Source organism: Branchiostoma floridae, chromosome 17, assembly GCF_000003815.2.
Source record: "Branchiostoma floridae strain S238N-H82 chromosome 17, Bfl_VNyyK, whole genome shotgun sequence".
NCBI classification, from domain to species: Eukaryota; Metazoa; Chordata; class Leptocardii; order Amphioxiformes; family Branchiostomatidae; genus Branchiostoma; species Branchiostoma floridae.
The window spans coordinates 11,032,309-11,055,274 of record NC_049995.1 but is presented as its reverse complement, the minus strand read 5'-3'; the positions used below and the strand labels follow the sequence as shown (position 1 = coordinate 11,055,274).

Genomic DNA, 22,966 nt, shown 5'->3' with positions numbered 1-22,966 from the left:
ATAGTCCTGAGAATAGTTGTAGAGTGGTAAAATGTATGTTAGCCATAGCAAATAGAGTATAGTGACACAGTCACTTCAACCTAGAGGCAAAGATAGATTCTCCGCTATCAAACTTACACAATGCCATTATATTGTGCAAGGCTTTTAATGTTCAACTTTGACTTGCACTTCAAGAGAATAAGCACAAAACTTGTTTTAACAGTCTTCAGCAAACTTTCCTAGCTTAATCCTATCAAATAGACTAAGTTAGCATTGTCTGCATGTCTTGAAAAACTTGACTGTTGACTTGGAACCCAAACAGTTCTGAAGAACGTTCAATCCCTTTGTATAAACTATACGACTCCTCCTTAAGTGCCTGTGTCCGGCCAAGAAAACAATAGCTTCCTTCTCGAGTAGAACCACTTCCTTCCGTTAATATTTGTCTAGCTCTTGAAGACCTGTCTGTTGTAAGGAGCGAGCAACTTTAACTTGCACTTGAGAAATATGTCAAGAATGACGTGAGGAAAACTTTCTCTGACTTGGAGGACTCGTTGAACTTTCTAATGTACACACACCTGTTTGGTACATATCCTGTACTCAACAGAATTGTATGGATATGTTTTAGTACATTTGTAGGACCTTCCTCTTGACAAAGTTTCCTGGCGTATTTACAGTGTACTTCACATGGCCATCATATATCAATTGTGTTTTGGATTAAAATGTAGAGTCAACATTATCCATGAGTATTGCACTTGCAGTTTGCTTTATAATAAATACTGAATTTCAATGGCACACAATTGAACGAGACCACCAATATGTACTTGAGTAAGAAGCATGGCTAAAAGATTAAAGTGCAACAACATGTTACATGTTGATTACAACATTGTACAAGTCATGACATTAATTGAATTATAAGTAATTGTCTCCATGAAAAATGGAGATATAGTATTGGGTGTGTCTGTCTGTCTGTCTGTTTGTCCATTTGTGTTTCTGGATATTTGTACTCAATTACAATAACTGAACAAAGAAAGAGCAGATATTCATGATACTTAGTATGAAGACTTGGACAGAGCTGTACATAATAAATTGCAAATTATGGAAATTGACCATTAATTTCCATATTTTTGGGGCAGTATATGATATGTCAATGCTTTTAATTGCCAAACCATCTTCTCTGAGGTTCTTTCCTCTAAGATTTGGTAGGTTCCCTTTAAGAGTCATCTGAGAAGTAGGTGTGGTACAAGGGGCAACAATAGGCTCTTGAACCAGTCTGGTGGTACGACATAGATCAAACACCCAATCCTACTCTGACATGTAGTCGTTATGGTAGAGAAACGGCATTGTGTGGTTCTGTCCAACTGTCGGTTTCACTGCAGGGATGGTTCCAAAACTTCGCTTGTTACTTCACAATGAAATTTTCTGTTTGGGTAGTGAAAGCGTCATTTTGACGTTGAGGTATAAGACTTTACCCTTGATGTGTGTATGTAGATATGTTAGAGAAATGGCATTGTGTGTACTCTGTCCAACTGTTGGTTTCACTGTAGGGATGGTTCCAAAGCTTCGCTTGTTACTTCATAATGAAAATTTCTATTTGGGTAGTTAAGTTGTCAATGCTACAATTTATAGGTTCTGAGTCTCTTCTGTCTGTTTCCAACTATTTGTGAGAGACAACAAAAGGTACTCAGCAGTTATAACATTTTTGGACACTAGGCTACACTGGGTACCCCTTCAAAGATTTTTGAAAGCATGAGCTCTGAGGGGGTGAAGTCTGCCATCTCTGATTGCCTGTTATCCTTGTCAAAACTAGACGGCTAATGAAAATTGCCAAACCTAATCTCCAAGCAGATTCACGATGGTGTAATATAGTATCAAACCCTCCGGTGCCCGTTTGACTCCCTTTGGCCGGCTATACTTCTTGGCCAGCTTTGATACTATCTTAATTGGCACCGTAGGATCTGCTTGAAGATTATGCCAAACCCAACAACTTACTGAAAGTCAGTCTAGTACAGACTAATATGTGGTACCCATATGGACTTTGATAGGAGAAAAAATATTTATTTGCAACAATCCCTTTAAAACTTTGTATGGAGAAAACATCCATCATTTGTAACTGTGTCCTTCCTGCGTGATGTTTGTCTGTGAACCATGTAGAAGAAGTGAGCCTTGTCTTGACAAGACAGTGGGCTGCTCCACGCACTTGGCAATGCAGAAACACTATGTCCTGCATTGTACTCCAGGGGTAACTGTGTGCCTTAATAGTCAGGAAGTTTGGCATATTTTCTCAACATTTGGGTAGTTATTTGGATAGCTTTTGCCAGCCCCAAGACTCAGCTGTTTTTTTTTTTCTAGCTTAACCCTCTTGAACGTACAACTACAAAGACAGCTTTGTACATTTTTCTAGTTGAGAAACATCGTGAAAAACAGATAACTTGCTGTCCTATATTACTGGCTGAGCTACTACACCACTGTTTGTAAAAAGGACCAAAGAACAGTGTACATGTACATGTTTTCATACTCTTTTAGCACAGTGCATCATTCCGTTGTTTCTTGTTTGTAAGTACATGTGTATTGTTTTCAATTTCCTTATAGTTGTAGCAATTGTGGATTCTGAAAATTGCTGGAGACTGATCAAGTGATTTCACTGGCAGTTTCCATAGACACTGGCTATATTGTTTGTGATCATGACATACTGTAAAATCTATGATTTAAGTTTGCAGTGTCTCCCTTTCCTGGTAGGGAAAAAGTGGAATGTTCACAGTGGTTTAAAGTTTGTTATGATAAATGTGCTATAGTCACATACTGTACAGCAATGGAAACAACACAACCACGAACATAAAACCACTGTGAAAATTTCAAAAATTACAGTGTTCATCCATCCATTTATATAGTTGCTGTTTCTCTCTATTCTCCATAGCATGTCCCAGATTGTACTAAACATTGACCTGGCGCCCACCCTACTTGACATCGCTGGTGTGGACGTGCCATGTTCATCCACCCAATTTCAAGAATAACAGTTGATCCACCCATTTATATGGTTGCTGTTTCTCTCCATTTTCCACAGTATGTCTCAGATCGTACTAAACATCGACCTGGCGCCGACCCTACTGGACATCGCTGGTGTGGACGTGCCACCACAGATGGATGGGAACTCCATCATGCCGCTGTTTGAGAACGCCAGCGACATCAAGTAAGTGCAGAAAATCACAGACAGGTTCTGTTCTACTTCAGATTTTTCTGATAGTCATTTTCTAAAGCCCCTGTCACACATTCAAGAACATTGATTTTCCCACAACTTTGCTCCCAACCACTTCCCAACTAACCGAGTTGGGAGCAGCCTGGAATCCATCCCACTCAAGCTCCAATTTGCTCCTCTAATGCCATGAAAGAAAACTAGGACTTTCCCAAGTTTGATTTACAATTTGTATTTGGTCAAAATTGATAGTCGACTGGCACAGATAACTTAAAAGTCTAGTAGGCAAGTTCATTAAGCAAATTCCAACTACAGATGCCAACCTGCCTAAATGCCAGTGACTGGCCCCTTGCTCCTCTGTGTCAAGTTTCACCACGTTGCACAGATGACCTTACTCATGAGTAACTTCTAATCATTTTCTGGAGAAGGTTAGGGGGCCATGATTGGCTATGTGTGACAGGGGCTTTATGAATATATGTTGAAGAAAGGTAAAGCCGCTGACTTGGTTTTGAGGACAAAGCAAGTTCCTTTTACGACTAAGCTAATACTAGTTCTATGTAGCCTTGCTTTGCTTGTTGTGTTTGTGCAATATATTTTGTTGCTTTCCAGTCTGTCCTGTGTCTGTGTGGATGTTTGCTGCCAATGCCAATCACACTAATCATAAGACGCATGTCTTTGTCAGCTTTCTCCGTTTCAAAATGTTTGCTGAAAGAAAAGGCAGGCAATAAACTTTCAAATGTCATATGCTGACAGGAATTGAAAGAAAAGGATATCTTGAGTGCAAATGAATTCTAGGACATATACATGTACATGAATGTACCAGTAGCAGAGTGCTACATTCATACAACTTATGGAGATCTCTTGGAGTAATTTCAATATTTTTCATTCTTAATGTGCCATTTGACTTCTGGAACAAAGTCGGACCTTGCATTTTCAACCTGTCCCAGAGCATTTCCAGTGTACTTTGTACGCATGGTGATACCTTATCACAAGAAAGAAAACTCCAAGATGGCCACTGTCAAGAAGAAAACTTTGCGTCAAATTCTCTGTGCTTTCTGTTGTTACAAGCTGCCTAACATTGCTTCTTCGTTCTTGTCATTACTTCTGTCTATCCACCCCACTCCCTCGTTATCTTTATCCCTTCCCACTTTTACAAATGTATACCTTTCAGTTTAATGTTGTACTGTTGTTTGGCAGGTAAGTCTTTATTGATATCAGGGACACTTTTTGGCAATGCCACAGGGGTGAAGCCTTTTAGTACTTACCTTGCATTGTTTGTAATGGATTGATTCAGAGAGCATTATTTTACAGCTTGCATCTTTTTCCAGCTTGATGCATTTCAGCTTTGTAATTTTCTCACTTCTTGGTCCATCTTTCTCTACATCTGACATTCGCATGTTTTTGCAATTTCTGGATTTGTGTGCATTTCATGACCTAATCTGCATGTTGTCACGGAAACGCCCCTCTGTCACGAGCTACGTTGTTCTCTTGACAGGAAGGCGATCAAACGACGCATCTGGAAATGCCGCTTGCAGATTCCAGCCCAATATTGGAGTATATGGTGACCGTAGAAAAACTCCCATCCCAGTCCATTCCACCCCATCTCAGATACATATCCTATGATCATGTTGAACCTTTTCTTGTTCACAACATTTGATTCTTAGATCAACTATTCAATCTGTTTCTTTGTCGAATTGACAATGAGGGAAATGCTTTTCACTAGTACTGTTGGAGAAAACAAAAGTTTTGGTGCAAAAAGGTTATACAATGATGAAAACGTGAGGAGAAATTATTCAAGCAACAACCCTTCTGCTTATCTTGCATGAGAGCACTTCTGCATTTAGTTTCAATTGGTGTTTTCTTTCTCTACCAAACTCTAGATACTTCAAACTTATCTTCCGTATTTACTGTAATTTGTTAGATTTTTGAAAGAAAATGATTTTGGCTTATACATGTACATTTTGTATTATCCTTTTTTAAAGAAAGGACAATTATACAAATACAGTGTGCCAAAAATATAAACCTAAAACGGACAAGCTAAACAAAGTTTACTTATTAAAAAGAAAACTACAAATTGATATTCTGATTACTCCATGTTTCTACCACTCTTTGTTCGTTACTAACTGCTATAGACAGATATGCATGAAGAACTGTATTTTTACTAGTAACTGTAGTAAGGTAGATGTTGCATTTAGATTTGTGATGTTGAACTTGTTTTGGTATTCTATTTTTTCAGCAACAAAGCTGGAAATAAGAAGAAAAAGATGTGGAGAGATACATTTCTTCTGGAAAGAGGGTAAGTTTTATTGTTCACATATAGCAGATTTCCTTTTGAGCTTGGACAATGACTGGCAATTGCATTGATACAAGTCATGTAGTAGTGCGTGTATAGTACAGTGGTTAGTGATATCTCCTCTGGAACTAGAATTTAGAAGTTTAAATCTTGGCTGTTGTTGTCACCTGTTACACAATGCTACTGGAAAGGGTCACAGTCTTTAGGACAGCACGTTTAATGATTGTTAAGACATGGGCCACTGTTCTTTGTGCTGGGGAATTTCCTATGAACCATTATTAACCTGTACATACTGTACATAGCACGATCTGTGATGATCATTGTAAGATTAGCTCTTCATTGAGATCACTTTTGTGTTTTTTTCACTTTCACTGAGTCCCTCACTTCTTGTCTCGCAGGAAGATTCCCAAGAAGATGGACCGTACCATTCTGAGGATAAATGAGAAGCTGCCCAAGGAGGTGCTGCTGTCTATTGAATGTCAGAAGGAGGATTATCAGTCCCCCTGCAAGCCTGGACAGGTCACCCTTCCTTTTGTTTGGACTAGTCCATCACCACGTGTTTACTTGTACATGCAATAGTCTCGAATTCTCCGTAGATTCTTGATCAACAGTTTATATGTTGAAATGCACATTTAACTCCAAGAGCCAATCTTTTGGGGCGAATTATTGACTGTTTTCTGATTGGGCCTAGATCTGATCACGTAGCCACCTGAAACAATCAGGGCTTGGGCCCATTCAGAAATTGTCACATTTGCCCCCAAATATCTGTCTTGGAGATAAGTGTGCATAACACATGGACTTTAACTGCCCAGCTACTATAGTCTACAAGGAATGAAAGGAAAACAATGTGATTGACATAATTTTGATACTTAAAAAGCCATGTTTATGTGTGTCCTATTAGTCCTAAGACTTTTTGCAAAGTAAACTCTGAAATCTTTAAAGTCTAAGTATGTGAAATATGACAAGATGATACAATAAGTATATTTTGGTTGTTAGACCTCACAGCTTTCAGATAAGTCACCACAGGAAGATATTGTTACTTTGTAACATTTCTTGAAAATTTCTTCTGTATGCTTTTAGGCATGGGAGTGTATTGAACGCGGTGGCATGCTGAGAATGAAGAAGTGTAAGTTCAAGAAGCGCCCGGGAAGACACTGCGTCTGTCGGAAGAAGGTGCCGACTGTCCCGAGGGAGGAGAGAAGAAGCCAGCGAAACTTCTTGAAGGACCATGCGACTCAAGGTAGAGGTACCTGCCTGAGCTCTTACTTACATATAGATAGGACTTGGTGTGATTAACATGTTTGGTGTTGAGTTCAACTCTCATGATTCTGATGGGTACCTGAAGACTGCATGTATCATCTTAAGTAAGAAAACAATGTTGTCTTTTCATCTTCTCAAGAGTGTCTTGAACACCTGGATATCTAAATGAGCATACCTCAGGGTTTACTGATGCTACATTTATTAAGTACATCTCTTTTTTTTTATTACGCAGTTGTCTTATATTAATTAGGGTACCCATTTTTAATATCATGAGAGTTGAAGTTAGATGTTTTATAGTCTGGGCCTGGGTTCTAGGTACATTTTTGTAGCATTCTTGAATCTGCTGACTCATTCATCGGAATTTTCTTGCTCATGAAAAAAAAAAGTCTCGCTATTCTGTCATCTTGAAAAATAGAATTGTATTCTTGTAAGGGATTAAAATGAAATCAAATTCTACCAGAATGCAAGCAGCAGTTTGCAGTTGAAATATTGAGATGCCGAAAAAATCATTGAAGTCAGTGTTTCCTAGGACCCTGGTCTGAGCTATTAGAATGAGTTGCTGCTCTTGTTGTGAAGTGGATATTTGTCAGCATGATTTTGTTGGTGTGCCTTTCATTTGCTGTTATATCATGGCAGTTACAAACAGAACTTTTTTCATAAGAGTTGCATTTTCTAAAGTAATACAAATACTGCTTTGCGAAAAACATGTAGTGGCAAAACATGATTCTGTCTTGTATAAAAGTGTTTTCGGATTCGTGTCCTTTCAGATTTCCGATTCCGCTTCATACGCAGTGCAGAGGAAACTGAACACCAAGCTGACTCTGAGAACCCCGGGTACAAGAGCATCCTGAAGCGCGCAGCCAACCCCGGGAAGGATTGGAGCGATCCATTCTCCTTTCCACAGGGGGACCAGTCTTTTCCCAAGTGTTTCCTGTTTCCCAACAACACTGTGAAGTGTGACAACGTCATCTACGAGTCCTATGATGCTTGGAAACAACAAAAGCAATCCCTGGATGCACAAGTAAGGCTTATAACTACAAGATATCACACTGTATCATAACACTAGGTACATTGTGGTTCTCCCGTCATTAACGACGATTTAGAAAAAGCACTGAGTTTGGATAACCCAATCAAATTTAAAGCTTAGTACATTTCTACTATCAGGAAGCCTAGTGTACCATTACTTAGCAATTGAAAGAACATACCTCTCTCATTTTGTATCTTTATTTTTGTCTACAATTGCTGTCTACAATACATAGTTTATTACATAGAGATGTTAAACTTGGATGTTAATTAGAGTGTGATTCTAAAATTTAACAATATGAACTTTTTTAATTGACATATTTTATCAAGATATTAGCTCAACTGCTGAAATGTCTAATGAGGGTTTACAGAGTTTTGCTGCTGAAGAGTTGAAGGCAACTTCAAATCTTATAAAAGAATTTTTTGTATTTTACAGATAGCACGGTTGAAGGGGAAGCTTGACGGACTCAAGGACATCCGCGGCCACCTGAGAAAAACCAAGCCTCTGGATGGGGAGGAGGTGGAGATAGAGGAGACCTTCATCCCCATCTACCCTGCTGTGGGGGATTATGAGGAGGAAGATGATGGAGAAGATGGGGAGGAAGAGGATGAGGAGGACTGTGTTTGTGGGGAGGATGAGGAGGTGGTGTATGTGGATGGAGAGGGAGTTGAACAGGACAGACCATTCTACAGTAGTGGGTGAGTCAAGAGTAAATACACAAGCTACAATTTGTTAACCTAAGGTTCCACTGGAACTGCTTCAAATTCCTTGGAGCCATCTGCCGGAGTTTGCGCTTAGGCTTGGACACAACAGGAAAAGAGTCGCATTGTCTTATTGGAGGGTGACGTAACAATGTAAAATGTGTATTAGGGAGCTTAGAACCTCTGCATGTAAAAGAACCCGACACACTTCTTGAGAAGGGGTGACCTGGCGCTGATCGGCCAAAAATATGCAAGCCTTAGGAAAGCCGCATTACAGCAGTATATTACTATGTTATATTGTAATTTTTTGTATTCAAATCTATACTAAGACGTTTTTCCATGTGTTTAGCTACAGTTGACAACAGACATGTTCTCGATGTATTTACTTTCTAAAGCCCTCATACTTATGTTGTCTCAATAAATTTCTTTGTATCGTGTTAGACGGAGAAGGTACGCTGCTCCACGGGACAGAGAAAGAAGATCGAGAGAACGAGTGAGGGAGCGTTCCGGTGCCAGGGGTAGCGACCGTCGACAGAAGCTGACACGTCCGCCCAACCCCCATCCTCAGGGGGAACACCCCATGAAGTAAGCACGTGTCATTGGGCTGCCTTAGTTTCTTTTTCTCATTCTTCCCACTTGGTGTGATGTACATAATATATTGTAGGATGGCATGTCATTTACCCTTTGGCTACACAGCTATATAATTATAAGCACAGATAATGTTAAAAAGGTGACTAGTCCACTGGTAACTTAAGCACTGTGTTTAAGTGTCAAGTGTTAAGCTACATTTGTAAAGCAGTCTGGATAAGGAAGTCAACCCCAGTTATGAACTGTGACAAGGGGGGGGGGGAGTGTACTGTGGAGAGTACCTACATCGTCTACATATTGCAGCAAGAAGCAGAACTCCAGTTGGAAGCTCTGAGAAAAGACGTCCATTGGCATCAAAGTGTCAGCAGGTGATATTAACTGGTTGTGTAAAAGAAAACTCTACTATCCTATGACCTATGAATTTTCAGGACTGCATAATATTTTTAAAACTCTTTTGTACTACTTGGTCAGGGCACTTGCTGTGCCCTCTAGTCCATTGCAGGCAGCAGCAATAGGGCATGACTTGAGCTTGAAGTGACAGTTGATTTGTTAATGACAACATCAACCCTAAATATGACTGTAACTTTGATTGACAGGGCCATCAGAGAAGGTATTAAGAGCATCAAGAAGGTGACACCGGAGGAGCGAGAAGAACGACAGAAGAAGAAGGAGAGGAAACAGATGAGACGTCTGAAGATGGGTAACTGTAACCTGGAGGGGCTGAACTGCTTCGAACACGACAACGACCACTGGACGGTTCCACCTTACTGGACAAGTAGGTGGAGTTGTAGAGAATAGGATGCATAGTGTAAAGGTTCAAGGGTATGTGTGTGATTTGGTTGTGAGGGATGTCCCTGTAGCTCAATTGGTATGCAGTTGTACTCCTGGTCCAATAAGTTGGTGATGGGGAGTCCCCAGTTCAATCTTAGGAAGATCATTGCCCGTCCTGAGGAAAGGACATAAAATGGGGGTCCCATTGTTCAAGGAGGTGCCTCAAGCATGTTAAAGAGAAGGGTTAGCAAGCCCTCCCATTAAGATATGCTCTATGTGCCTTTAAGGACTACATAATTGGGTTTTCACAAGCAAACAATTTTGGCATATATTTGCTTCAAAAGTCACTGGTTGGAGGATGGTTTGTTTAGAGTTAACACCTTTTGGTGTGAAGGGAAGTGCCCATCTCTATTTCTGTAACCCTTGGGCCACACAGTTGTGCAAATACTACATGTACAATGGGGGGGGGGTTAGTCTACTGGTAGTGATGTGTGTTCAATTGCCATATTTTTCCCCATCATTAATATTGCTGAGTTCTAAGCATAGAAAACAGTTTGTGCAATTCTAAAAAATTTCATTTGAGTAAAGGTTTGACACAGCTGACCTCCAGTATGTAAATGCAAAGCCAGCACCCTTACATTAGGATATTGCACTGGTATGTTATTGGTACATGTTTTGCTTTCCAGAGGGAAGCTTCTGTGCATGCATCAACTCCAACAACAACACCTACTGGTGCCTGCGAACCATCAACACCACGCACAACTTCATGTACTGCGAGTTCATCACTGGCTTCGTAGAATACTTCGACCTCTTAGAGGACCCCTACATGGTACGAGTTACTGTGCTTTGTATATTTCGGATATGTTTGCCAATTTTTATTCCAATACTCTCTAAAGAGGTTGGTTTGATCAATATGTATTAGATCAGTATGAAAATGTACAGAGTTGGAGGTAAGGTCTACTCTCCAAGCAGATCTATCGTTGACAAGGTAGTAAACTCAAAAGGCCAGCCAGAATCCAACGCGTCACGGAGATCTATATCTTCACTCAAACAGTATTGTTTGTAAAAAATGGTGCCATTGGCCCATTATGCTTGCCATATGTGCTTGTCAGTTGCCTGTTGGATACTGGTTGGCCCTTTAGATACTGCCTTGCCACTGATAGATGATAGATCTGCTTGGAGACTAGGGTAAGTCTACCTTCAGTTGGTGCACACAGTTTTAGGGAGTAAACATACTTATTAGTCAGATGTGAGTTTTCCTTCCATCCCTCTGTTTACATCTCAGCATCTCACCGAACCAAGGAAATAAACTGTTAATGCCTGACATTAACGGAATGGCATCTACTGTAGACCTATATGTCTTAAATGTTTTGCAACCCCTAAGAATCATGTACTTATCACATGATTGTATTTTGCCCAGTTACACAATAACATCCACAGAGTGTCGGAGCCGATGTTAGCAGAGCTACATGACCAGCTGGTCATCCTCAGACGGTGTGAAGGCTCCAAGGAGTGCACGCCCAAACCTCAGAACTCTAATATGAGAAATAGACATCGTAAGTACTATTTTCTGTACTCGTTGCAGATACAAACTTGCACTGTTTAGTTTGGAAGTTATGATTTAATGTTGATTGCTGTAGACATAAAAACATATGTATTTCTCATGCACTTTTTGATGTAAACTGATATTTGTTTCCTTTTTATACTACATGTAGTTTATGTAGAAGATTACTGGTACACATACTTTAAAACTCTTTGAAACCTTGAACTCTTTGAGTCATATTCTCTTAACAGAAATATTTAGACCCTTCCAACATCAAGAACCTTATCCAACATTTCGACTGAGTGGTTACTGGTTCAATTCTCAGCCCTGTTCCTCTATCTTTAGCACAACTTTTCTTCCTCTTTGCTATTTTGAACACCAAGATTGTTCTTTATTATAAAGAAAAAAAGTCTTCTCGTTTGGCCTCAAGCTGGCTAGAAGTATATATAGGGTGTGTAAACTTGCTTTTAACTGTCTATACTTACTGGGATATGGTTCAGATACTTCTCACCACTTGTTTGTCTTTTTTTGGCTTCTTGTACATCTTTCTAGTTATGCACAATTCTTCTCTGTTCACCTCACTACACAGTCAGAAGAAAATGGACACCGTCAGAAAGATGTACAAAATGCTGCAAAAAAAGATAAACAAGCCAAAGCCTATGAGGAGACAATACTTTCCTCTATAATTCCTTATGTGTGTTCTGAACATCTCTCCCCACCAGGAAGGAGACATGGAAAAGACGTCAGGGACCAAAGGTAGTGTTTCCATGGCAACGCATGCTGTAACCACGGCAACTGACGTACGCAATGCGGGTGACAAACAACCTCTCATACCGACTCTGTTTTTTCTCCCCTAGTCGCCTAGATGCATGGCTGAACCTTGACCTTTTGCCTGGTTGACTTTTGACCTCTTGCATGGCTGACCCATGACCTCTTACACTGATTTGCTTGTCATTATCCTCTCTGCATGCTGATTGGTTTATCCACCCTTGTTCTAGAATCTGAGAATCATCATCATGAAATTTGGACTAAACCATTCTTTGGAAGTTTTTTTTTCACTATGGTTTTGCAACATTGACCATTCATCTGGCATATGTATTTGTTTTTCTTCATTCTTTTTATTTGTCCAAGTTCCATTCATACTTGCATGTACACATGTACTACAGTTTTCCGTCTGGAAATGAATAACCCAAGTACATAATATGATAAAGTCTGTTGTTGAAAGAAAAGATAGCCCAACCTGTATCTAACATTGAGTGGTGTGCAGTGTTTATATAGTGTGTTTGAGTGATGTAACAGCTAACCTTTGCATGGATCTTCAGAGAGCTTAACAATTTAGCATATTACCAGATGAACAGTACTACATTATCTTAAATGAAGTTGTTCTCTTCTACTCTTTCTTGACTGTTTACAGGCTTTGGGTATGCTCAGATTTCTGTGTGACACTATAAAATGTAATTTTGTTATGTTTTTAATACTTCGTACATAGAACTTTGGTGCTTTGTCAATCTTAATAACAGTATTTAATAGCTGACTTGTCAGTTTAATCTTTAGATTTTTCTTTTCATTAATAGAAGAACCAAGTGGAGAGGGTGGAGAGGATGAAGGGTCAGAAGTCAAAGGTGAAAGTTCAAAGGGCAGACATCACAGCTTCCAAGATGGCAACAACTCAACCGAAGGAAGTGGATCACGTTACCTTGGCACAGAGTTAGGATCAGGGTTTATATGACCATCTGATCTTTGAACCCTGACCTTTTGAATTTGACCTTTGTCCCCTGACCTTGCCGTAGCTAGTTCAGAAGCCCTCGACTTTTTAACTGTTGCATTTGTCGTTAGTTTGACTCCCCTACATTAACTGAATTGTACTTCCAGGGAGCTGAGTAATAAAAATAACAATCTATTGGGGGTATTTTTTGTCTTGGCAAGTTAAAGTTAGGATGTTACTGAGTTTTTCCATGCTCAATTCTTGCCTTTGTTTAGGACACATTCCAGGTTAAAGATTTCTGGAATTTTACCTTAGAGTGCAATTTTCTTAAGACAAAAATCTTTTTGATCAACAGTACTGTTTAAGAAAAGAAACAGACCAGTCTTGGATCTTAAGCATGAAATTGTCTCAAAATATCTTAAAATATGTAACACGGACATACTCATATGAAGACCTCAGTACTGTTTAAGTTGTTATTTGTATGATCGATGATGAAGATTTTCTCAATTATCATAAAGTTGTGCGATTACAACTGCTCATGTCATGAAGGTGGTGTATATAGTGTTTAAAAACCTCTACATTTGTAAAAGCATAGGAAGTAGCATAGAGTTTTCTTATGATTTGTAAAATTATTAATTCCCATCTGCAGTAGCTGCCATTTTTTGTCTGGGGTTGACCTGCCACAAATTTCCCCTTGCTTTTCTAACTTGGCTGCTTTTATGTATGAAGATTTTTTTGTACACAAAAGATTTTTTACATGCTTCTAAAAAATTATGATTGACATCTATGTGTAATGTAGGAATTTTGTTTATCGTTTTAAGTGTTGTCTTGTTTTTTTTAGTAAATATGAGGAGTAAGTTATCTATTTACAAAATAAGAGGTACTCATCAGTATCTATTAGTCTTCGGGTTGGGAAAAAGTCATACTTACTAAAGGCAAACTTAAGGCACAGTGTACTGCATACATGTACTTTGTTGGAAATATATCGCTAGCTTAGCACACGTTGTCAGGTCTTAATATCTATCTAATTAGGGACTACCTTTCCCTGAATAGGACAAAGTTGTTAACACAATCTCTATTCTACAATGGTCTAAAAGTGGTTGTAACTTTTAACGGTATATTCTGGCATGGCTATGGGCATGGCATGACTGGATGACTGGATGACATAAAAATTGCAGACCATTAAATTTTCTAAATAGTTGAGACAATAAGAAAACTTGCTGTTTAAAGGACTAATAGGGACAGTGATTGTGAATTACAGTATTGATTTTGGTTGTTGACGATATGTGAAACAACAATTTGATTCAAAGAAAAAGAGAAAACTATGATGTCCTCGAAGATCATGAGAATAAGATCAAATTCCAACATGGATGCTGCTCAGAGGTTTACCATAAGTAGAGGAAACTGCTTTCAGCTTTTCTGACTCAGTTACATGGGAGGAAAGACAGAACTTTCCTTCACATTGGTACTGTAGTGTACTTACCTCTAGAACAAGTGAAATGAATCTTTTCCTTCTGCTTGCTAGAAATGTGAGCGGTAGTACCTGTCCTTTATGCGTGTGCGATGAATCTGTGCTACAGTATACAGGAAGGATGCACATGTTGTACATGTATGTGTGGCAGGCAAGCAAAGTAGTGTATCTTGTACATTGCTAGACGAGGACCAACTTAATGTGGTGCTACAAAAACTTCCCTTGAATATGAAGGCACTTAGCAATTCATAACCACACAAACATAGACCCCTGTAAGTTTATCACACAGTCCACAAGGAACTGTGATGAAACTGTTCAATAATTTAATGTGTATTCCTTATGGTTTCAACACAAAATATACCATTTACTGATCCAGAATATTGCCTTTTTTTCTTCCAAATTGATCTTCCAAGATTTTTTTCTTCCAATTTTCTTCCAAGTTCTGCATATCGAGTTATTTGTTTTTGTCCCACTTCAAAATACCTCAGAGACCATTAAAATGGAACTAGGGGAATTTGTTCTTGACTACTGTACAGAAAAACAAAACCGAATGTACTAAAACTGAATCAACCTCCTTGCTGAAACAAACAAGTTTAACAAACAAACAACTAGATAACGTAGAGTTGTAAGATAACGTAGTCAAATAATTGATGTCGAAACACACCAAACAAAATTTCCTCTATGAAGTTTCCTGATAGGAAAAAAATTGCTTGCTTCTGGTGGAAGCGAATCTCCCTCCTTCCGCAGAAGTTGCAAATGGATTGTCCCCAGGGACTCGATACCTCTTTAACCATCACACTACTATTGGTTCCTCCATGCGTCAAATGTATTAGAATATAATATAACTCAGCATCTAGAGGGTTAATGCAAAAATGTACTTGTATATGTTTAGCCATTGGAAAAGAAACTGGCAGATTTGAGTGTAAATATTGATAATATATGTAGCAAGGCAGTTTTAACATCATTGACACAAAGCCGTATAGTTTTAACACATTGTCACCTTTTAGACCATTGTATGCATGAAGTGTTTTACATTTACAAACTTTAGGTGAACTCCACAACGTACAAACGTACACATCACTTTATTTTTGTAAACCTGAGACAGAGATAGGAAACCATTATCAGGTGTGACGTTTTAAGAGTGAAACATTCTTCCAAGATGTTGTACTAACTTAAGGAAACTTGATGTAGTGTTACATGTCTGTATGTATGATTGTAGGCTCTACAACATTTCAATGTCTTGATTGTGTAAAACTTGGCAAGATGTTGGCACATAGGAACATGGATATTGTCAAGCTGTGAAAAGATGAATATAGGTTGGAGGGAATTTTTTGGCTGTTGCCTCTTTTGAAATTATCTGGTGCTTGAAATTTGACCAAAATTTGACCTAGTTTGCAGTAGAAATACTTTTATTTAAGATGTTTACAAAATGGCTAGAAGAAAACATACTGTTTTAAGGTATTAGTTTCTGTGGCAGACTCTGACAAGGTCTTTTCCAACTACATGTACATACTGGGCTCTTATATCATCAGATTCTGTTGTAGAGTCTGAGCTCTGTACATGTAATATAGTTCCTAAAAAAGCTTGGCAGAGTCTACAATAGAGGCTTGATTATACATGTATGGTCTCTCATATACTATTATTGACAAACTTTTTTTCATGACCTTACCCACCAAAGTGTGACCTGTAAAGTGTTATAGTCTCTTTTACGTCTTTGTACTAATATTTTCTTACCATGACAATTTTCTGGTACCGACACATCATTCAAACTAGCCTGGGTGCCATCCTACGTAAGTTTACCAGCGCTCCCATACTGCCCCCTCCTCCCATTATGGTGAACTAACTAGGATGTCCTACACTCATATACAAAAATAGTTCCTGAGCCATCTTGTCATGTTCATGCACTGTGAAGCTTTATTTGGTCCATCTTATCATACCTACCACTTCTGTATATCAAGCATGAAAAGCAACGACCCTGATGTATTGGCCCGCAATCTGTCCTTGTTGTGTTAGCCCTGGCCAATGAAATACTCCCTCCTCTATTGTTGGAGGGAAAGTTTCAGCCAATCACGTTGCCTCTTGACTGTAGGCAGTGACGTGATTGGCTGGTGATGGCTGCTCAGTACCAACACCGATAGGACGAATCACAGACCAGTATATACCAGGGTGGTTGCTTGCTATAGATATATGTAAGTACCTGGCTTATCATGAGAGGACATATTTGGTCATATCGTTGTGGATAAAGCCCACCTCCTGCCATGTACATAGCAGGGTTCTCTGGATATATCTGATGTATGTATACACTGTAGAAGAGAGTCTTGTTGGTGCTTGCTGCTATAATATATTGTGTACATGTTTACCACTAACATGGTTGTACAGACTCTGTAACGTGCAACGAACCTGTGAACTCTGACATTAAATCTAAATGTTCAAACTGATGACAGGTGTGTTCGTCTTTGGTTCTCGTATGGTACAGCTTATCTGATTGGTCCTTTGGTATGGTACGACTGACAAGATTGGTTCTCCATAAGGCACGATTGAGATTCATTGCAACTTGTTCATTAAGTTCAAATGATCAGCACCAATATATTTGCAGACAATATTAAAGGAAGTTGGTAAGGAAAATATTAACTTGATGACCAGGTTGCTAACATTACACTTTAACGTTATAGATTTAAGAACTTAGACATAAGGCCACCTTTTAAAGCAACTTGGCCAATACTTTCTATGGTGCACATATTGCATTCAAGGCATTAGACATTTCCAATTTGTTTCTCTTGTGAATCTTTGTTTCCTTTTTGAAATCAAACAATCAAAAGTTGTCTTTTACTGGAAAATGCTCTAGAATTTCACATGACACATGATTTATAGTAAAGTACAACCCCGGGGGGCATTATTCCCAGCCCCCTCCAAATTTGTTTCTTTTGTGAAATCAAACAAAAGTTGCCTTTTCCTAGCTGAAAAATGCGCATTTCCCATACCACATGATTATGACTCCATGTTTCAAACCCAGCCTCCAATCAATAACTGTAGATGACGACTGGCGGTGATGACATCAACTTCTATAGGACTTGGGCACGACCAGTAAATTGTCTGCATCTGTGAAAAGTGTGAGAAACAAAACAGAAATGTAGCTCTACTCTGACAACAGTCATACAAGTGGTGGAAATCATACAGTACTTTATCATACATGTAATGAGGAAAAGCGTTACATTCACACAAAGGTCCAGGGAGATTACTTTTAATTATAGTTCTCCCAGTTTCAACCAAGAAACTAAAAATACAACCCATTGTCTGTACAAAGTTTCAAGTAGTGTTGTATGAATGTAGTGTTAAAGACTCACATTTTTGGTATAGTAGATTGTCCAAAATCAGCCCCACAAAGGTTTGCTCCTCTGCTTGCTGCCCGGCAAAAGGTTCATAGAACCTGCAAAATTCACACGTAAGAAACAATGTAAAACACAAGTTTTCAAAGTTACACTGTATCAGAAACATTTAATCAGTTCTTTGGACATGACAATACTGTGCTCTCTCAATAAAATTTACACCCATTACGCAAGCGCTTCCACAAGAAGTTTACAACTGAAGCCTTGATCATGGTTGAGCAGTTTGAGGTCAGAACAGTGGGTCAAACTTCATATAACATCCTTGGTCAAACAAGACCTACCAAACATTAGTTTTAATTTCCTTTGATTATCCTGTAACAATCACACATTGATGAAAATTAAAAAAAAAAACATAGACACGGGTAAAAAGTGCAGTGTGCAACATCTAAGACTGGTATGCTTTCCTGGGTACTGCACTCTTCTACGCAAGCCTTGCCCGCTCCCTATTCAATATACTCTAGGAAGGCTCTACCAAACCAGGCTGAAGATTCATTTTTTGTGGGCAAGGCCTCTAACCAGCTGTTAGCCAATAAGTGAATCAGCATTATCCCAAGAAAGCATTTAGAGATGATTTCCTGATTGGCTAACAGCTGATTAGAGTCCATGGCCACAAAAGTGGTAACCTATTCCTTGCACTCGCACATTTTATTTAGTCCAGCGAGTGCAAGGAGCCCCGGTAGAAATAGGTTGGTACCCAGATTAGTTAAGCAAAGCCTCCCAAGGTATATTGTAGCCTGCCATGGGTGTGGCTCTGCATACATGTAGGAGTATGCTACACCACTGATGGAGATGATACCAGACTGCATTTCTCCACGTACCATCCGAGGTGGAAGCCACAGCGAGGGCAGATGCTGATCCTCCAGGAGAAGCCTGGCCACCATGTGTCCTGTCTGTAGGGCTGGGACAAGTTACAAAGGTATTTAGGTACCACTTAGGCCTCTTTTCAAAAGCCAACAATCACTCTGCAACAGTAAAGACAACAAAAGAAGAAAAATGATCACAAAAAAAGAAGCAATGTCCTACCTGCCCATGTTGTTGGACATTGGCTGTTTCTGCTGTTATAACTTCAAAAAAGTTTTCTGTGGCAGGAGAAAAGAAATTTGAAGAATGAAATCTATATTAGATTTATGCAAGTTTGATAATAGAAATCTAATTAAAAATCAAATCTATAGAAATTTATACAAGTTTGTTAAAATTTAATGGAGAAAAGTAGAAGAAAAGTAGTGCACAGAGGAAATAGGTAAGTACAAATGTATCTAAAGTTACATGAATTCATGATATGGAGAATATGTCTAGTTTCTTCTCTCCGTATCAGAGTCTATAGCCTGTAGACCCCCCCCCCCCATTTGGTGTAAAATACCAGCTTTGCAGGCACATGTGGCAACCTGAAATAAAACCAATGCAAAAATAAATGAATTTACAGTAATCACACGAGTATAACCTTGTGGGTTTTTGAACAGCTGTATGAGGACCCCGTCCACCCCAGCTATAGTATCGTTCCTCTGCCTGTGTGCCGCCCTGCTCGGCCTCTTGTTCAGGTCTGACGCCTTCGCAATCTCCAGCCCACACTGTCTGCATAGGAGGTACTCTGGGGGGAAGAGGTTATTGTCTAACATAGGGCTTAATTGATCAATCCAAAATGGTTCATTTATAAATAGACATGGCAGCACTGGGCTGAATTATGTCCATTATAACTTCAAAACTTGTTGCATCAATCAAGAGTAGAGTAGAGTGCTTCCGAAAAAAGTTCTCTTCGAATAACGTAAAACTGTTAGAAAACATTTCAAATACATAATAGCTTTTTGTATAATGCCATGTTGGAGTACATTGTACCATATGCCATGGTGACTGGGATTCAAATCATAATCATAATGAAGTTGGTGAAAACTCAGAAAAGGTTGTATAAAGGGCATCATTAGTGATTTTTGGAGTTTATGACGTGATAGGGTTTAAGAAGGGACCAGTGCAAGTGGAACATAGGGGGTGGGGTAGTTTTGGACAGTCGCACAAATATTTAGTGACGAAGCACGGGGTGTAAAAACAGGGATGCCCCCCCCCCCCCAATCCTAGTTAAATGGGCACAATATACAGTCTTCATACATACCTTGTAACGTTATTTGTATTTCGAAGATTAAACGTAAAATAAACATGGTTCGCAGTTGTAACGCAATTCAAGGTAAAATGTGACTTTACTGCATATAGAATGTTCGACTCCAAATAACTAGCAAACTATTAAAAGAAAGCTCGACGAAAATCGTTAATCAACAGACAATAGGTGTGAACTATTTATCCCTGTCCCTGCCGTGCCACTAGATCAGTAAGTGGTAATTGGGTACTTTGCATGTGAAGGGATCGTGTCCTCGCTAGAAATCTACTGGTTGTGTTTTAGTGGGTTTACGGAAAAGGCTGGGCTGTCTACCTGGGCTGTCTACCTGGGCTGTCTACCTGGGCTGGCTATCACGTCAGGCTACTTGGACCTACGAAAGCCCATTGGGACAAAAGCTGTTTTATCAGTAGGGGTTGTTTGTGCTCAGCGAAGAAGCTGTGTCTGAAGGATCTGTGTGTTATTATGTGAATGAGCTGTGTGAAGTGGCAGTGTGTGAAGGAGCTGTTTGTGAAGCAGTTGTGTTTGAAGGAGCTGTGTATTTTACATAACCCAGAGGTTCTGGGTTTGAATCAGTTGATATGCCACCAATCTTGTCCACTTGGGAAGGGCTCTTAACACGACTTTCCTCCCTTCACTAGGGTAGAGAAAAGAGTACATAGCTTCGGTAAGGGCCCTCCCTCAGATAGGGCAAAGAATCCACCAAACTTACGGAAAAGACTAGGGGTCCTTCCTTCCGAGTGTAAGTGGTTCAAAACCTTAAGTCCTATGGCCACACCTGGGGTAATTGCTGTCGTATTGAGGTCACCTGAGTTAGCACCTAATGGTAGCAGTTCCAGACCCTTGCACTTTAATTTAGCAACACTTATTTTAAGCTCCTCACAATGGGTTTACGGAAAAGCCTGGGCCCAGCAGGCTAGCCTGCAGGCTAGCCAGGCGACCCTTTTTGGGCCCCAAGGCTATTGATGGGGTTTGACCCATAGTAGATTTTTTAAAACCTAAAACTGGGTAACCGACAATTCCAGTGCATGCAGGGTGCATTGGACAGAAGGCAACAGTTTCGTCATATCTATGGGGGATTGGTCTTCAATGGTTTACAGCAATGAACAATCAACATCAACTACTGTCAACAATCAACATCAACTACTCCAAGGGTTATTGGTCCATTTACTTTTCCTTTGACTATACTGGCAGTCATTCCTACAATACTTATAGTGGCTATCAGTAATTGTCCCGCATGAGAGAAACGAATAGCACAAACAACACTAACGTTACACGTCATATTATACCCCCCCTCACATACAATTGACACATATAAACACATAACATACATCCATTCCTACATCCATGCTCACTGACACTTGATGTTTGAGACATCTGTTTCAAATTTGATGTTTTAGCAAACAGCCCCTATCCTAGAGGACCAACTGTTGTCTTGGGTTACCACTGACCCAGTTTTTCTACAAAGAAATTTCATGTACAAACACACACAGTGACACACACACTCATACATGCATGACATCTGTTTTGAATTTGATGTTGTGCGCTATCATTTCCTAACCCATCCTAGTATTCTTTATTTCCCCTAGTACCCCTCCCCTTCAGTCTTAACATTTCCATCATTTTCTGTTGTAAACTTGGAATTTAGTTTATGATTGTTTTCTTCCAGTCTTGGTTGAGTTAATAACTTATTCATTGCAAGCCCAGCAATATTATCAACTGTTACCTTTCCCCAGCCCATCCCACCCACAGCTCGGATTGTCATTGACCCAGTTTTTTATTAAAAAAACTTCAGCTGCAGGCCAAACCCCATGCATAGCCTTGGGGCCCAGAAAAGGTAGTCTTTCAGGCTAGCCAGCCCAGCTCCTGGGCCCAGGCTTTTCCGTAAACCCCCTCACAATTCAATTGTTGATCCTAATGTATGGCGCAGAAGCCTGGACCCTGACAGCCACTAAAGAACGGCTCATGGCCGCCTTTGACCAACTAGCCACCAGTCTTAAGACTAATCCAATCAGCCCAATAAGTCGTGTTAATAGCCCTTCCCAAGGGTACAAGATCGGTGGCATATCAACTGATTTGAACCCAGAACCTCTGGGTTATGTAACACACACAATAGCTTCACACATAGCTTCTTCATTGAGCACAAACTGCTACCACTTCTGCTAAAACAGCTCTACTGCTAAAACAGCTTTTGTCCCAATGGGCTTTCGTACATGTAGGTCCAAGTAGCCTGACATGATAGCCAGCCCAGGTAGACAGCCCAGGTAGACAGCCCAGCCTTTTCCGTAAACCCTGTTTTAGTAACGAGCCCCCCCCCCCCCCCCAACCAAATTTAGGAGCACCCCAATTTTAATTCAGGTGCCTTTTACAATATTCTTAAGTACTGTACTTTCAACAAAAGTTGGCATGGTTGCTTATGGTTACAGCAGCCTACACAAAGGGATACATCATAGACTAATGTTTACATCAATAGTCTGACTTTGCTTAGCTTGATAGCATGCCCCTCCCCCCTCCCCACCAAAAATTATGATTTCGTATGAGCTTTGTACAGTTCGCAATGACATGCCATGTACAGGAGAACTTTTAAGCACTAACCTTCAAATTCATCGCTTGCATTCTCTTCACAAAAACATATGCGAACGTCGAGAACGTAGAGCAAAACGAGACAAACTGCTAGGAGTTGATTTCTGACTGATTTGTCGTCTGCCATGTTTGCTGACCTCTGACCTTTGTAGGGAACCTGATTACCCGAATAGCAACAGTTACATGAGATTACACGTTTCATGTAAACCGCAAGGAGGCGCTAATGAGTGGTGATGGCACTCTAGTCTGCAAGGAACGGTCATTGTATGCTAAATTAAGACAAAACAGCCCCAAATACACGTTGAGTATAAAGTTATGAATTATTCCTATTAATGATCTAGACTTTGCCAAATTTCAAATTAAGTAGG

At 39.7% G+C, this 22,966-nt stretch overlaps 2 protein-coding genes across 13 annotated transcripts in view; one reads left to right on the top strand and one right to left on the bottom strand.

The window, feature by feature from the left end:
* The window catches only part of LOC118404011 (extracellular sulfatase Sulf-1-like), a 109,195-nt gene extending 92,236 nt beyond the window's left edge, over positions 1-16,959 (top strand). For 7 of the 12 annotated variants that reach the window (XM_035802920.1, XM_035802921.1, XM_035802923.1 and 4 more), the window contains 12 exons: positions 3,041-3,166; positions 4,665-4,730; positions 5,406-5,465; positions 5,861-5,981; positions 6,543-6,708; positions 7,490-7,743; positions 8,182-8,444; positions 8,889-9,032; positions 9,632-9,810; positions 10,493-10,635; positions 11,227-11,362; positions 12,924-16,959. In XM_035802920.1, coding sequence (XP_035658813.1) covers positions 3,041-3,166; positions 4,665-4,730; positions 5,406-5,465; positions 5,861-5,981; positions 6,543-6,708; positions 7,490-7,743; positions 8,182-8,444; positions 8,889-9,032; positions 9,632-9,810; positions 10,493-10,635; positions 11,227-11,362; positions 12,924-13,078 — 1,813 coding nt within the window. In that variant the 3' untranslated portion in view covers positions 13,079-16,959. Of the gene's footprint in view, positions 1-3,040; positions 3,167-4,664; positions 4,731-5,405; positions 5,466-5,860; positions 5,982-6,542; positions 6,709-7,489; positions 7,744-8,181; positions 8,445-8,888; positions 9,033-9,631; positions 9,811-10,492; positions 10,636-11,226; positions 11,363-12,071; positions 12,163-12,923 lie in introns of all 12 variants that reach the window. The other 5 variants (XR_004829732.1, XM_035802930.1, XM_035802931.1 and 2 more) reach the window with 5 other exon arrangements.
* On the bottom strand, positions 15,786-22,750 carry LOC118404026. The gene is made up of 6 exons (XM_035802950.1): positions 22,611-22,750; positions 19,353-19,499; positions 18,935-18,990; positions 18,730-18,809; positions 17,870-17,952; positions 15,786-17,624 (listed from the first exon to the last, which is right to left on the bottom strand). The coding sequence occupies exons 1-6, from the start codon at positions 22,723-22,725 to the stop codon at positions 17,581-17,583; spliced, it is 525 nt and encodes a 174-aa protein (XP_035658843.1). The 5' UTR covers positions 22,726-22,750; the 3' UTR covers positions 15,786-17,580.
* Positions 22,751-22,966: the final 216 nt, after the last annotated feature.

Bases quoted from the DNA above. Each gene is read 5' to 3' on its own strand.
- LOC118404026 (XM_035802950.1), bottom strand. From the start codon at position 22,725: ATGGCAGACGACAAATCAGTCAGAAATCAACTCCTAGCAGTTTGTCTC. The intron at 18,991-19,352 runs GTTATACTCGTG...CTCCTGCCACAG, and splicing joins GCTGTTCAAAAACCCACAAG to AAAACTTTTTTGAAGTTATA. The intron at 17,953-18,729 runs GTACGTGGAGAA...TGAATTTTGCAG, and splicing joins TGTGGCTTCCACCTCGGATG to GTTCTATGAACCTTTTGCCG.